Source organism: Osmerus eperlanus, chromosome 18 (genome assembly GCF_963692335.1).
Source record: "Osmerus eperlanus chromosome 18, fOsmEpe2.1, whole genome shotgun sequence".
Lineage (NCBI taxonomy): Eukaryota > Metazoa > Chordata > Actinopteri > Osmeriformes > Osmeridae > Osmerus > Osmerus eperlanus.
The window spans coordinates 13,329,652-13,344,573 of record NC_085035.1 but is presented as its reverse complement, the minus strand read 5'-3'; the positions used below and the strand labels follow the sequence as shown (position 1 = coordinate 13,344,573).

At 42.7% G+C, this 14,922-nt stretch overlaps 1 protein-coding gene and 1 pseudogene across 1 annotated transcript; one reads left to right on the top strand and one right to left on the bottom strand.

Annotated features, from left to right (window-relative positions):
• LOC134039102 (uncharacterized) overlaps positions 1-14,922 on the top strand; it is a 267,969-nt pseudogene that overhangs the window by 194,742 nt on the left and 58,305 nt on the right.
• tor4aa (torsin family 4, member Aa) lies at positions 6,454-14,900 on the bottom strand. Its single transcript, XM_062484722.1, has 3 exons — positions 14,741-14,900; positions 9,027-9,470; positions 6,454-8,217 (listed from the first exon to the last, which is right to left on the bottom strand). The coding sequence occupies exons 2-3, from the start codon at positions 9,468-9,470 to the stop codon at positions 7,360-7,362; spliced, it is 1,302 nt and encodes a 433-aa protein (XP_062340706.1). The 5' UTR covers positions 14,741-14,900; the 3' UTR covers positions 6,454-7,359.

Sequence of the window (14,922 nt, the reverse complement as noted above, 5' to 3'; positions counted from 1 at the left end):
TGATCCTGTGCTGTGTGGGTCCAGAGCTCCTCTAGTCTGTTAGTTGAGATGTAGGCAACATACATCACCTCAAACGTGTCATCTGCATCTTGACTTTGTGACATAGTCTCATTTGGAGCTTGTGATAGGGTATCAGCTAGGTACATGTGCTTACCCTTTTTGTAGACCAGTGTGATGTCATAGGCCTGTAACTGCAGTAACATCCTTTGCAGTTGGGCAGGAGCAGTGTGGATGGGCTTCTTCAGGATAGTGACGAGAGGTTGGTGGTCAGTTTCAACGACCGTGGGCTTCCCATACACATAATCCTTGAATTTGATGCACGCAAACACCACTACCAACAGCTCCTTCTCGATTTGAGCATACCTTGTTTCTGTGTCTGTGAACGTGCGAGACGCGTAGGCAACTGGTCTCCCATCCTAACTAACCCACTGCTGAGAAGGTGATTGGCTGCAATCTGCCTACCCTCGAGGACCTGCACACCTCGAGGACCCTGAGGCGAGCGAGGAAGATTGTGGCCGACTCCTCCCACCCTGGTCACTCCCTGTTTCAGTCACTCCCCTCCGGCAGAAGGCTGCGGTCCATCAGGACCAATACCTCACGCCACAAAAACAGTTTCTTCCCTTCCGCTGTTGGCCTCTTCAACAAGGCCAAGGGACCACACTGACTCTAATGACTTCCTGCTTAAAACACACTGCTTTTTGCACTGCATTACAAAATTGTATCTTGTACATTTGTATTTTTTGTAATACTTGTATTTTTGTATTTTTTATATTGTAATTTATGGCAACTTATATTTGATTTTATTGTATATTTAATTCTATTCTAATCCCACTTAGTACTGCTAGTTTATGTCCCCTTAGTATAGATAGTCCACATATTTAAATTTTAGGTCCCTATATGTTTATTGTATGCACCTTCCTGCCAAAGCAAATTCCTTGTCTGTGCAAACTTTCATGGCGAATAAATCCCATTCTGATTCTGATTCTGACTGGCCACTCCACAGAGACTGCCCTCCTTTCAGTCACCACTGCCTGTCTGCCAGAGCGGCTTCCAGGTCATCCGTCATCATTCTGCTGGACCTTTCTGCAGCGTTTGATACGGTTAACCACCAGATCCTGCCCTCCAGACTTTCTGAGATGGGCATCACTGGCACTGCACTCCAGTGGATCTCATCCTACCTGTCGGGAAGAACCTGCCAGGATCTTACCAGTGGAGAGCTGCCCTCGCCAGCTCTCCACTGGAGAGCTGCCCTCGCCAGCTCTCCACTCCACTCCGTCCTTGGACCCCTCCTCTTCTCTCTGTACACCACCTCACTTGGACCAATCATCACCTCCCATGGCTCCTACCACTGCTACGCTGACGACACGCAGCTGTACCTGTCGTTCCCCCTGACCGATCCGGGGATCTCAGCTAGGATTGAGGCCTGCCTCACAGACATCTCCGCCTGGATGACCGAGCACCACCTCCAGCTGAACCTCACCAAAACAGAACTTCTCATCATCCCGGCTAAACCCTCCATCTCCCACGATCTCTCAATCACCCTGGGATCTGCGACGGTGACCCCTTCATCCTCTGCCAGGAACCTTGGGGTTACCATGGACGACGAGCTCTCCCTCACGGCCCACATTGCTGCAGTCTCCCGGTCGTGTAGATTCACCCTCTACAACATCCGGAAGATCAGGAGATACCTGTCTGAGCACTCCACCCAGCTGCTAGTCCAAGCACTTGTCCTCTCCAAGTTGGACTATTGCAACTCGCTGCTCGCTGGTCTCCCAGCATGTGCAACCCGCCCTCTTCAGAGGATTCAGAACGCAGCGGCCCGCCTGGTCTACAATCTACCCAGACGCTCCCATGTTACCCCGCTCCTCATCTCTCTCCACTGGCTACCTATCATGGCCCGTATCAGATTCAAGACCCTGGTATTGACCTTCCGAGCAGTGAACGGGACTGCACCCGTCTACATCAAGTCTCTCCTGCAGCCTTACACCCCCACCCGTCACCTACGGTCTTCTTCAGACAACCGCCTGGTGGTCCCACCGCTCAAGAGCGCCCGGTCCCAACACAAGCTCTTCTCCTGTCTGGCCCCCCAGTGGTGGAATCAACTCCCCACCTCCATCAGAGACACTGACTGTCTCTCCACCTTCAAGAAAAGGCTCAAGACGTACTTGTTCCGGGAGTACAACGGTACTTAGGAATGGTTCGCTTGACCCGATGTTAGTTTCCTCAAGAATCACAATGACTCTTGCTTAGAGACTTGTTGCTCTTGTGGTTAGTGGTAACTGATTTAAATTTTTGTACTCGCTGTGATATATTGTTTTATTATTGTTGCTTGTTTTGTTTTTTTTTCTACAGGTACACTTGCACTTATAGCGGCTCATGTTGTTTAATTGTAACTTGTTTAACTACATGCTCTTATGGTTCTTCCCTTTGGCACTTACTTTGGTTGTTCACAATGTGTGCTTCATGTTTTGGCTACTCGCAATGTTTTTGTGGCTATCTTGTTGTTATTATCAGTGACCTATGCAATTTGTAAAGACTCTTGGAAGTCGCTTTGGATAAAAGCGTCTGCTAAATGAATAAAGGTAAATGTAATGTAAATGAAAAAGGCTGTATTTTGTGTCTCTATCTCTTCATTTTCAGAAACAACCTTGAAACCGGATGGAGACGGCACCCGAGCAGGTGGGACGCGTAGGCAAGAACAACTCCCTGATGCACGAGAGAACAAGCTCAACCATATTTTCATCTTTGTGTTTTAATTGCACTGTATAATATATGCTGGGGAGGGACAGATAGCCAGTTGGACTTCGTGAACCAGCCCAAACTCTGTTGCGGGTAGGGAAACGTAGACAACCCCAGAGCTCTGGGGTTGTCTACTATGGACGAAACTTTTGACACCTAGGTTGTCTATGTAGGCCAAATATTGACAAAGATTTAGGGGGGCAAAAATAAATAATAAATATATATGTGAGAGAACAAAGGTTGTTCCCTTGCCGAAGGCAAAGCACACCCAATTATAGGGCTGGTAGCACGCCAAGCCCGGTGGATGAAGAGGCTGGTGGCAAAGCCGAGCCTGACATTGGGGAGGCTGGTTGCGAGGCCAAGCCTAGCGTCCTGTGAAGACAAGAGTGTCATTCTCTAGAATATGATCAATACTGAATGAAGTGGGTAAGGATGGGATAGTTACCGGGCTGGAGGTGTGGTGGAATAGGCCTTGAGGGTCACGACTGAGCAGAAGCACGAGCAGATCCCCCTGGCGTGGCTGAGAGAAGCAGAGGGTGGGAGGGCAACAAAACATGTGAGCATGCAGACAGGAGGAATAGAGTGTATATGCGGAAACAATAGCCTACCTAGGAAGAGGGAGGTGCAGTCCAATTCTCCCGTACTTCATTTGGCCTAATGTGGTATTCTTTTCCTGGATTCAAGTTATGCCTAATTCCATTTAGACATGAGTCAGTGAGAGTTGGAAGAAACGAGAACCTCTCGTTAGGTTCTTGTCCGGGTAGACCGCAGCCTCCTGCCCGAGGGGAGTGGCTGGAACAGTGTGTTCAAGGCAGGGTACCAGATGGGGATGAAGTAGGTGAGGATGCACTCAAATATGGTACCCATCATTGTCAGTACCCAATACTGCACCATCATTGTCTTTGACAGATCAACTTCTTCAGTTGACACAGGAAGTACATCCTGTTGTGCCTTCTTGGTGAGGAAGCTGATGTTACATTTACATGTATTAGTTTAGCAGACGCTTTTATCCAAAGCGCCTCTAAAAGAGAGATTTACAAAAAGTGCTGGGAAATGGTAGCGCCCAGGAAATGGAAGGATTCCACAGTGTTGACTGGGAAGTCACACAGGGTGAAGGGGCTGGGAGGGAGTGAAAACTCATACAAAAATCATAAAAGCCATTGAAGATAGCCTAAGTCCTGCACCGCTGACTTGTCCCCTCTGGTTGTGGGGAATTGGATGTGGTCTGGGATGTGGCAAAGTAATGCAGTTGTGACAGCTTGCACAGATCTTGACACTGAGGTCTTTGAGAGCTCATGTCCATCTCCAAGAACCTCCAGAAAACTTCCAGTGGCCTAGAACTTTAACACTGCCAGTAGGGTTGCAGGGGTCAGTGCAAAGGACCTCCTTGTTAGCCTCTGCAGGTCTGCTTCTATGAGGTTCAGGAGCATCATGATATCATGATGTCATCTGACATATCTTACACTCATAATGAGTATAATTGATCAACCATCAATTAAAGTAGAGTTGATTATTCATGTCAGAAACAATGATTCCATGTTGAAGACATGGGGTATTCATTACGTATGTGTTTGTCATTTGTCACAATGTCATTTGTGGCCAATATGTGAGAATCATGAGATTGAAAACATGGTCTTGGAAAGCTGTTGGCCTATGCAAGATTGTAGATATAGTCAACACTAGAAAATAAGACAGTAAATATGTTGAATTGAGATGCTTGTATTTGTACATTGAATTATTTAGGCTGCTAGCTGGGACATGCCATGTGTGATACCATTTATATGCATGGTTTTTAACCTTGTAGTTCAATCAAGTAGTAAATATAGGACTCATATATATATATATTTGCCTATGGGAAGTGGAGTACCAAGAAGAGTTAAAAACCAAGGCACAAGTAATTTGAGAAATAGTTGTTTTATGGGAGTTTGTTCTACCTGCTCCTGCTCCTCACATGGATCTATAAGGTAAACTGTAAGGATGTAAACATGTAAGGATTGGACAGGCAACACTGAATATATGATACAATACACAATTCAGCCTTTACTTCATTTAAATAAACGTTGTATGCTTAGGCTATAAGGTAACCTAAATTTGACACTACCTTGTTGATTGGGCAGAAGAATAGGCACAGAAATGGAGGGCCTTGTGAACTTCATCTCTTCAAACAAAGGCTTCCTCACCTCAATTTGGAGACAAGCCCACTTAATTTCCAAGACCTCTTGGTATTTAGCATCCTGTGTCGCTGATTGCAGGGTCCTGACACCTGTGTAAAACTCAGATGCAGCATAGTTTGCACGTTCACATTTGCATTTACATTTAGCAGACGCTCTTATCCAGAGCGACTTACAGTAAGTACAGGGACATTCCCCCGAGGCAAGTAGGGTGAAGTGCCTTGCCCAAGGACACAACGTCAGTTGGCATGACCGGGAATCAAACTGGCAACCTTCGGATTACTATCCCGATTCCCTCACCGCTCAGCCACCTGACTCCCACGTTCACCTTGTCTTTGCATCATACAGTGTAGCCTACATTGAAAAGTACTAAAATAAGTAGCTTATAATAAATGTAAAGTTTTCTGTAGCGACAGAAAATATTTTTTGTGTACCGTAATTCGTCAATTATTTTGGTTGACGTTTTAATTTTTAAGTCTTAAAGTTGCGTCAGAAGAATCACATTTCAGTACAATGGACAGCGTCTTGTTAAGTGCAACTTAAGAGACACGTACGATGGTTCTCCTTACGAGCATGTTCGGGAAACGCACGTAAGAAATAACGATGGATCGTTATTTTGATCGTAGGGAACCTTCGTAACAGCTACGATCCATCGTTATCGGGAAACGCAGCCCTGTCTGGTTACTGAAGTGACATTATTTATGTGTGTGTGTGTAGGTCTTGGCTAAAGCAGTCCTAGGGAAATTTGTAGCTCATTTATGCCTCATTAAACTGTTAGTTGTTCCGCTCCTGAAAGCATGTCATAATGAATCAGGGGTGCAGAACACAACACTACAGATGATGTTTGGGAGCCAGTTTGCTTGGATTAAAAAGGGTGCATTAGCTGTTTAGTTTTTTAGATTGTTTTTGTGGGCCATGGTTACAATTCACATGCAGTGTATCGGTGTACAAATTCATATGTACGTTAGTTTAAGTTGGAAGGAATATAAACATTTAACTGCAGCTATCAGTGTTTTGCACTGAATAAAGGGAATGAGTCTGAGACTGGATCCAATGATTTCAATGAGAAAGTTGGACTGAACAAAGATATCTAGATACAGTTTCATGGTATGTGGCTTTCTTGAAGCTATGTCTAAACATCTTTAACCCTTGTGTTATCTTCGGGTCATTCTGACCCATCAGTCATTGTGACCCACCGTCGTATTGTGACAAATTTACCTCATACAAAAACAAAGTGAAGCATTTTCTTTTAACTGTCGGGCTGTCTCAGACCCCCCACATTGGAATGGTTAAAAGAAAATTATTTGTATTTGTTTTTGTATTGGGTAAAATTGGGTAAACACAATGATGGTTCGTTATGAACCTTTGGGTCATGTGACCCGAAGGCAGCACGAGGGTTAAATGGTATTCTGTCCTTTTCACATTATTGAGACCACACTTTTAGGCCGCATGTAGATGAAAGCAATATATTGGAATCTTCCCGTAGGTTAGATTCCGGGAGTCAGATGGCTGAGCGGTGAGGGCTGTACTTACTGTAAATCGCTCTGGATTAGAGCGTCTGCTAAATGTAAATGTAGATTAGGTGGCATTTATTACGCAATATTGCTTGAATCCATCCAGTGTTTTTAGTAATTGGTCACACAGGCATAAATAACCTCATTCATATATTTGGTGTAAGTTATTCACATGCAACTATCATTGGTCTGCTCACCTATTCAACCCTTCTTTCCATGTAGATAGCATACATATTATTCTGTAAGAGATGACTCCTGCCAGTCATAAACACCTGTCATGTAAGAGGCTTATCATGTTCCTATTTGTATTTAGATTTCTCCATTGTTTTTCATGATTATAAAACATTAGTTATTTTATTTTGAGCATTTGGAGACAGTACCATTTGTATCAACTTTAAATTATGATATTACAATAAAAAAAAGTTTTGTCAATGTCCTGTCTCTTTTTCACTAAATTTTCCGATTATTATTTCAGGTACACCAGGCTTATCCCTATCAGCCTAAATATAATTCAGATTTTTATTTGTATAAATTACACGCAATGTACACTTATTTTTTTAAATGCCAACAAATATATAAGTGTAGACGTAAAGACTTTCTGTAACAAAATGTAATCTCTTGCCCATAAAGTTTGTCTTTTAAAAAATTTATTGCTCACTTCCCAGTCATGAGTGGCCCTCCGTTGCACACAGAGTACCAGTCTATGCTGTCTACAAGCATTGTCTTTTTTCAATTTCACTAAACAGATGGCAGGTCAGATGTCTACTGCTATGGAACATGTCTCCTATTTCTCAGAAGTAACAAATAAGGCCCTGCAGCATTCAAAGTCTCAGTTCTGAAATGTCTAGGAACCACTGGCTCAACAGTTAAGTCAGCTTTCAAGAGCTGTCTATAATATGCTTGGAAAATCATCAAACATCTTCCCAAGAGTTAGTTCATAGCATGTTGACCTTGGCCACCACCTGCTTGCAGCCTGTCCTTGCATACTCACGTCCCCCTACAGAAGGATAGTATTCCATCTCCCCCGCTAGACGCTCAATGTTGGTACGGTCCGGATAGAATCCCTCACGTGACATCTCATCCATGAAGCACTCCATCACATGACTTTTCTCCAACAGGATCAAAGGCAGGAGCTCTGCCTCTGCCCATATTGGATGAATGTTCTCCAGAGTGTTGTGCAATATCAGGGATAATTCTTTTACCAGATTGTTGTGGCTCCCCACTGCAGAATTTGTGATAGAGACACTTGAGGAATTGTGCAGCAGGTGTTTGGTGATGTGGCAATGTCCCAGGTTGCTAAGGAAAAGATAAACGGCGTTTAGATACTCGTTGGAGTGCTGTGAGATCACAAGGTCCCTCAAGGTATCCAGTATCTCGCCATGCATGTGCTCAACTTCATCGAAGATGAAGACTGGAATCTTCTCGTCCTCCTCAGCGCGTGTAACCATCTCTGTGACAAGGGTGGACAGGGCGCGGGCGCAGTACCAGGCTTCGGTCTCCAGGGGGCAGTGGTGTAGAACATAGTACTGGAGCACCAGTGATTCCCCCACCACTGAGCGGAAGTGTCCAGCCAGGAGACGCCCCATGTGGCTTTTCCCCACTCCACTTGGGCCGTGCAAGGATAGGACCAGGGGCTTACTGTGGACGTAGGTGGAAAGGTAATCCTTTAAGTGTGACAACAGGGCCTCCACTGCCCCCTGCTGACTAAACACTTCCCTCCTTAGCGTCTTCTCTAAACCCTCAAGGTCATATCTGAGGACGTGGTCATCAAGGTTTTCTATTGCATTGTACACCTGGAGAGGCACAGGAGATATAGGGGAGTGAGATAAAGCAAGATAGAGAGTGAATAGGGGAGCCTCGGAACAGTCGCAACAAGGGACAGTTGCAACAAGTCTTATTCCTCCTATAAGAAACATGCTAGAGTGATGACACTCATACTGCACATGCACAGTTAGATCCCTCCCCCTACCAAGAAGAAATAAGACACATTCAAGATCTGCTGCTGCATTAATTGACAAAACTTGTTTTGGAGGTATGAAAGACATACACATAAACAAAACTCAATAAGTGTTATTTGATAAATATGACAAAATAAATAAATAATACAATAATATTATTGTATAAATAAATAATACGATAATATTATAGTAAAACAGTTATTATTTTCAGAATTCTATGCTCATTGAGACAAAAAGCTAAAGTTAATTAGTGAAACTGATTGTTGTTGCATCTGTCCCCTGGGTTGGGGTCAGTTGCAACATCTGGCTTCGTCCATTCAAATAAATACTGTGAACGATATGTCATATGTAATCATCTTTAAATGGTATGGGTAATTAGCAGAAAGATGCAAGTTTAATATATACAAATTTGGTTGGTCTAGTCCAAATAGTCTCTGAGAAACTGAGAGAAATGCAAAAAGTGTTGCGACTGTCCCCAGTCTCCCCTACCAATACCCATACAACCATACTATATAGTATGTCTGTCATAAGTATCTACCATACTAAATAGTATGGCAGAATGGGTATTAGCACCCACTGAGAGAGAATATCATTGCTCACTGATATTGACTGATTGAGTCAGCCCTCCAGACATTATAGCCTACCTGCAGAAAGACAATGGCCAAGAGCAGGAGGAGGCAGTTCTTGGCACGGCTCTGTTCCTGTTTAGGCGGCGCCCTGCAGTCACCTCCACTAGGAAACATCACACGGGATCTCCTCATTTTCTTCCTTTTCTTCTGGGAACTATTGTAAGAGGGTGAGGACATTGTAGAGGGGGTAAGGCTATCAAAGGTAAAGATTTTGGGACTGGTGCGACTGGCGGCCCCGGTTTGGAACCCGTTCCCCGGCCCCACCATCATCTCTAGACGGCGCTTCTTAATGGCCTGGTACTTTAGTTTGATCCGCATCATGGCCCGCACAGAGGAAGAGAAATGGGAGAAAGTGAGAGGTGCAGACTGCATCTTTACATCTCCCTCTTCCTGTTCTTCCATTTCTCCCTCTATCAGAGACCCTGATAGTCTGTCACAGATGTCCTCCTGGTCACCCATCTGAATGAGATAGAGACAGAAGGGAGAGAGATGGAAAGAGAGGGAGAACAGAAAACGTATTTCTCTATATTTCAATTGATGGGGTAATTCTTATTGTGAAAAAGACTTTTAACTTTTACATTTGTAATCAATGTCCAATGGCCTGTCTCAACTTCCTTTTTATGAACCTAAAAAGCTCTTAACTGAGTATATGTTTGTGTGTGCATGTTTCTACCTGCAACATTTTATTTCCCCAAATCTGTTGTAAAGTTTAAATGGTGAGAAAAACTCTGAGAATGAGTTCCACTTTCAAACCACTGATGTTCAATCCAATGCATTTTTAATGCACCCACCATTCTCAGAAAGAATATTGAGTTTTGAGGAATTCTGTTCTAGTATTAGTGCTGTCAAACTATTAAAATATTTAATCGCAAGTAATCGCATCGTAATGTCATAGTTAACTCGCAATTAATCAAACATTTTTATTTATTCTAAATGTCCCTTGATTTCTTATTGTCCCATAATTTCTCATTTGAATGCTCTTATCAACATGGAGAAGTGGATCGGCTTGCTTGGTGCAAATAACAGGCCATATGGCAGGTTACTTTTTTCAACGAATTTCGCTATTTGCTTGTTGGTAATAAACATTTAAACTGTTATCCATTGTATTTGATGTTGTTGAGTGTCACAAAACGGAATATAATACGAAAAAGTAGCTACTTTTTGCAATGATTCTTCTTTCCCCCACAATACATTGCATGACGTCACGTCATGCAAACGTCAAAGCCCGCTTAGAGACCATTGAAATCGATTAGAAATAAACACTAGGCTAGTACCAGAGAATGTCTAATATGGTCTTTGCTATATAGTACCATCAAAACATGGGACATCTAATAGGAAATGTGTTTACAACGTCGGGGAAAATATTTAATTAGGGATGATCTTGGGGGGATTTCTAGGTGGGACTGGCAAGTTAGCCCATAGCTAGCCCATACCTAACATGATGTCTTCTTTCTAGATAAGTTTACCGGTAGTACTACAGTAGTAAGGGATAATGCCCGACGAGGTGTCCAATATCACCTGATAATGGCCTCCGCATCGTCCATTATCAGGTGATATTGGACACCTCGAAGGGCATTATCCCGCTTATACCATGGTCACTTGCCAAAGATTTTTTTTTCAAACATAAAGTAATGTTTTCATGCGTTTTGCAAAAGAAAATCTAACGTTTTTTTTTTACGTTAGCCAACTCTGATATTTCTAGTCCGCTCAACTCATAGAACCAACACCGGCTTTCCTTTGGATGAGCTATTAGCCCGAAAGCTAACGTTATTGCTAGCAAGATTAAAAGTCAATAACATTGTGTACGGTTGACAAACAGTAAATATAATTTTACAGTATGTTTGACAAGAAGATTTGCTAGCTAACCAGCCATGTCACTGTCCCAAAATCAATATCAAGATTTTCACGAACAAGGTATCGGCCATATACTACAGCTAACGACATTATTATCCGGGACAAGTGGATTTTTTTGTGGCAGAGAAATGTATCTGCCCCACTGGACAAGTTTAAACTCAAACAAAATAAAATGCCATGTTACTGTACTTCCACTGGCCAGCTTGCAAATACTGAGGATAGCCTACCGAAGTTGAGTTAGCCAATGTCGTTAGCGATGCTAGCTAACGTTAGTTTGCTAGCTGTATAACATTTCACTGGGTCTTGCAGCTGTTTGATTGACTGAAATGATTATGAAATGTTATGTTCTACTAGCTATTTGCCTACTTTTGCAAGTCACAGTATTTCCCAGCCCTGATAGTGTAACTGAGAAGACGCAGTAATTCCTCTTTCAAGTAATAAGCCCCCGTTCAAGTGTTGAGCATTAAATTAGCTGCATGGTCTGTAGAGATATTGGGACGAAGCTGCAATACAGTACATAACAGAAAGTGTTTCATTCTGCAGAAATTGTGTAAATGTTTAATGTAACAAATACATTTATTATAACACCTCAATTGTTATCATTTGTATAATATTACAGCTCATCTTCGTTGGTCAAAGGCACAATCTTTACCCGGACGTGACTTTTGTGCATGGAAAAGTGAAACGTAGCCTAAATATAGGGCTACTTGTCCAAAGGACAAGTGCCTCAAAAATGTAATGTCAGGCCATGAATTATCACGGTCACTAACGTCACTGTGTCCAATCCCGACCGCTGTAAACTACTATTGTCCAAACCCGAACGGGATTTGGACACTCAGTTTCCGGTCTTTTTGCCAGCATTTTCTTTTGCTATCGCCAGCAAAGTGTAAGTAGTATTATTTCAGCCATACCAAACAATCTACGTGTAAAATTTCATGAACATATATGGACGTTTACATGTCTAAATAATATAGGAAAGTTACTTTGGCCGAAAGACCACTCGGCGACACTCGGGCGACGCTTGGGCGACGATCTTTACTCTGACAAGTGTGTCTGTGTTGTCATCGTACTGCTACCATGGGTTAGCATATGAGTGTATTTCAATGCTAGCTTAACACTACTTTGTCTTGCCAATGAAAATACACGATCATGTGTGACGTGATCTGTAGTCGAGGGGAGGAAGGGATGGGGGCTAGCAAACTTTAAGAGTTCAACAAAACATCCAGCAGGTGGTGGTATACAGTCAAATTGAGATTTTATCGCATAGTTTGGAGATGTTGAAGCGTGATATCTTATTGTGGAGGACATAACTACGTCCCCAGATATGTTGACAGCATTGATGGTCAGTTTGGTGACCCTGGATCAAGTTAATATCCCCAGAAAAACAGCAGCGGCCAGTGTTTAGAAGTGCGGTCGGGTTTGGACAAGGGTAGCGCACGCCTAATTTACTGGCGCCAGCGTCTTTTGAACCGGCTCTAGTAAAGGCTAAGCTAACTCTAAATTTTTAAACAATATTTAGCTCGAAAGGTAAGAAGTTAAAGCTTAACGTGAAATCAGTAAATCAGCTGAAAACGTGATACGATTATTTTTATCAATATTTGAAGTGGCATTTTATCAGAATGTTAGCTAAAAACCGGTCGGGATTGGACACAGTGACGCTAGATATAAAGAAAACGTTGACTTTCACTTGGTGCTATTCACTGACAGTAAAAAAATAAAGTATATGTGCACTGCTGTTCGTAGACTAGCTCCAGAGATCGTTGCTGCGTTGCTAAATGATAGGACACGTCACCAACTCTCCACTCATTCTCCACGGACCATCCATTTAATTGGCTTTGACGGCCATCAGGTCTCGGCAATTCCTCATTTGCCCTCTCATGTCTACTTGGTTCGAAATTATACGGCTGCGGGCCATCATACACATTAGTGTTTTTTGCCACCTCTTCTTCATCCCAGTCAGTCGCCATAGTTCTAGTACTAGGCAGAGCTTCTCTCCTCCACGACTCCCAAACGTGATGTCATCGCCGATTTGCGCTAATATTCTAACACCAAAAACGACAAAAACGGGTCTTTAACACCATTTGGAGACACCATTTGGAGATATTTTAAATGATATACATATCTTGAGTGCTTCATGTACCCATTAATGAACAGTAGTGTTTAACCTGCCATATGGCCTTTAAATGAAAACAACATTGCAATCGCCTGGCTTTGACGAGGGGGCGGAGAATTCCCATCAGCTGTGTGCTTGGCCATCAAGTGGTATCTCAGACTGGACGTGCTGCGATGATAGCTCAGTTCACAACGACGAAACACACAGATCACTTTGGTCTTGTCAATGGAACCATCTGGCAACTTTTTAAAAGTAAACTTTCCATTCAGAATCTTATTGGCATCCATTTTGGCGTCTCGCGCTCGCCATCCACTCAAAACGTTAGCCCTCGGAAGCCCAAACAAGTGTGCGCGGCGTGCCTGTTGTTTGGTTTCCGGTCTAGCTAGATCCGGTGTGGTGTTGTAGTTTTTCTAACGTCACTAGTTGTTGCAACATCATGTGAAAAAAACGACAACGTTTGTTAGGCCAAAAAGAACGTTAATCTCGCGATAAAGAAATTGACGCCGTTAAAATGGGCGTTTAACTGACAGCACTATCTAGTATAAATTGTTTCGAATCATATCAGCCAAGCCCAACATCTAAACACACTACAACTGATTAGAAGCCAAGACTCATGATAAGCCAAATGTTACTGGAAAGGACACCACTTGGTCAACACACAATGCTTGTTTTAGTATTCCAAAACATAATTCCCTATTGGGATTTTATTTTTTGGCAGAATTATACAAATTCTCATGTTATCTCATGTATCAGTAATTGGAATAGGTATTAGAGGAATTATTTATGAAAAGACCATTAGAAGAGACAATATCATATTTTTCCAGTATAAACCTCCTATTTAGGCTGTTATCGTAGATGGCGCAAATTAGTTCCCACTTTTAATGTTTCAGTGTGCCAAATTTAATATAAAATGTATTACAATACTTAGCAAGAGAGAGAGTGTGTGTGTGTAGAGAGATGGCTATATATGACTATTTCCTGTCTTACAAAACCAGCCAAGTATCAACAAATATTTTCCTAATTTATGGTGGTCCTAATCAAAGTCCTAACCCCCTTTCTACCCCATTGCAGATCAAACCATACTCAACCCCCCAAAAAGTAAATCATTTTGGTACAAGTCTCACTTTTCACCCTAGTTTATGACTTGGTAAATAAAGAGAAAGCACACAGTTCCAGATAGAATTCGTATTTATGTCAAACCCAGTCACTCCCCCTCACAACACTAAACGCTGAGTTCTGGAAAGCATGGTTTACTTGGAACAAAGCTAGCTTGAGTTCTTAGGAACATAGTTTAAGCCAGCATTTGCCTGCAGACAAAGGGCTGAGAAAGGCTGATACTGTCCTGCAGGTACAATCGGTAAGTTTCTATCATAAAATATATTTTTCCCAATTCACATAAAGTTTGCCTGAGACAGGGGCAGAATTCCTGGCATTCTAGAGCTTTCCCTAAATTTGGTATTTTAGACCCATATGCTGACTCCATTTCCTTCCTGCTGGTCTCTGCTACAGCTCTCTCTCACCAGTTAAACACATGCAGACAGACAGGAAGACAGACACACACATTTAAGTTATGAAATGTTCCGCAACGGATGGTTCTAGTCGGAAGTGAATAGAGAATTAGAATTAAACAGGCCAGAGGCCGGAATTAACAGTTGCATGTGCCTCATCCTCCCATTGTAAATGCCAAACAGAAAGAGAAGTTGACTGAAGAGATGTTGGAGGGGCGAGGAATGGAGAAATGCAGGAAAAACAGTCTGCCTACCTTGACAGGAGATGTAATCAAGCTTCAGGAATGGGACTGCGTCCTCTAGGATTGTTCCACTTATATGTGGAGAGAGGAATGAATAGTCCTTTAGAAAAACTTTCAAAGCAACTGCAACTGAGAGAACCACTCCTATCTCTCTCTATCTCACCCTGCCCATTCTAACTCTCCAGACTCCTCCC

What these genes read in the sequence shown, in the direction of transcription:
- tor4aa (XM_062484722.1), bottom strand. Translation starts at nt 9,470, where the DNA reads ATGGGTGACCAGGAGGACATCTGTGACAGACTATCAGGGTCTCTGATA. An exon ending in TGGCCATTGTCTTTCTGCAG is followed by an intron (nt 8,218 to 9,026) that starts GTAGGCTATAAT and finishes GTGCCTCTCCAG; the next exon opens with GTGTACAATGCAATAGAAAA.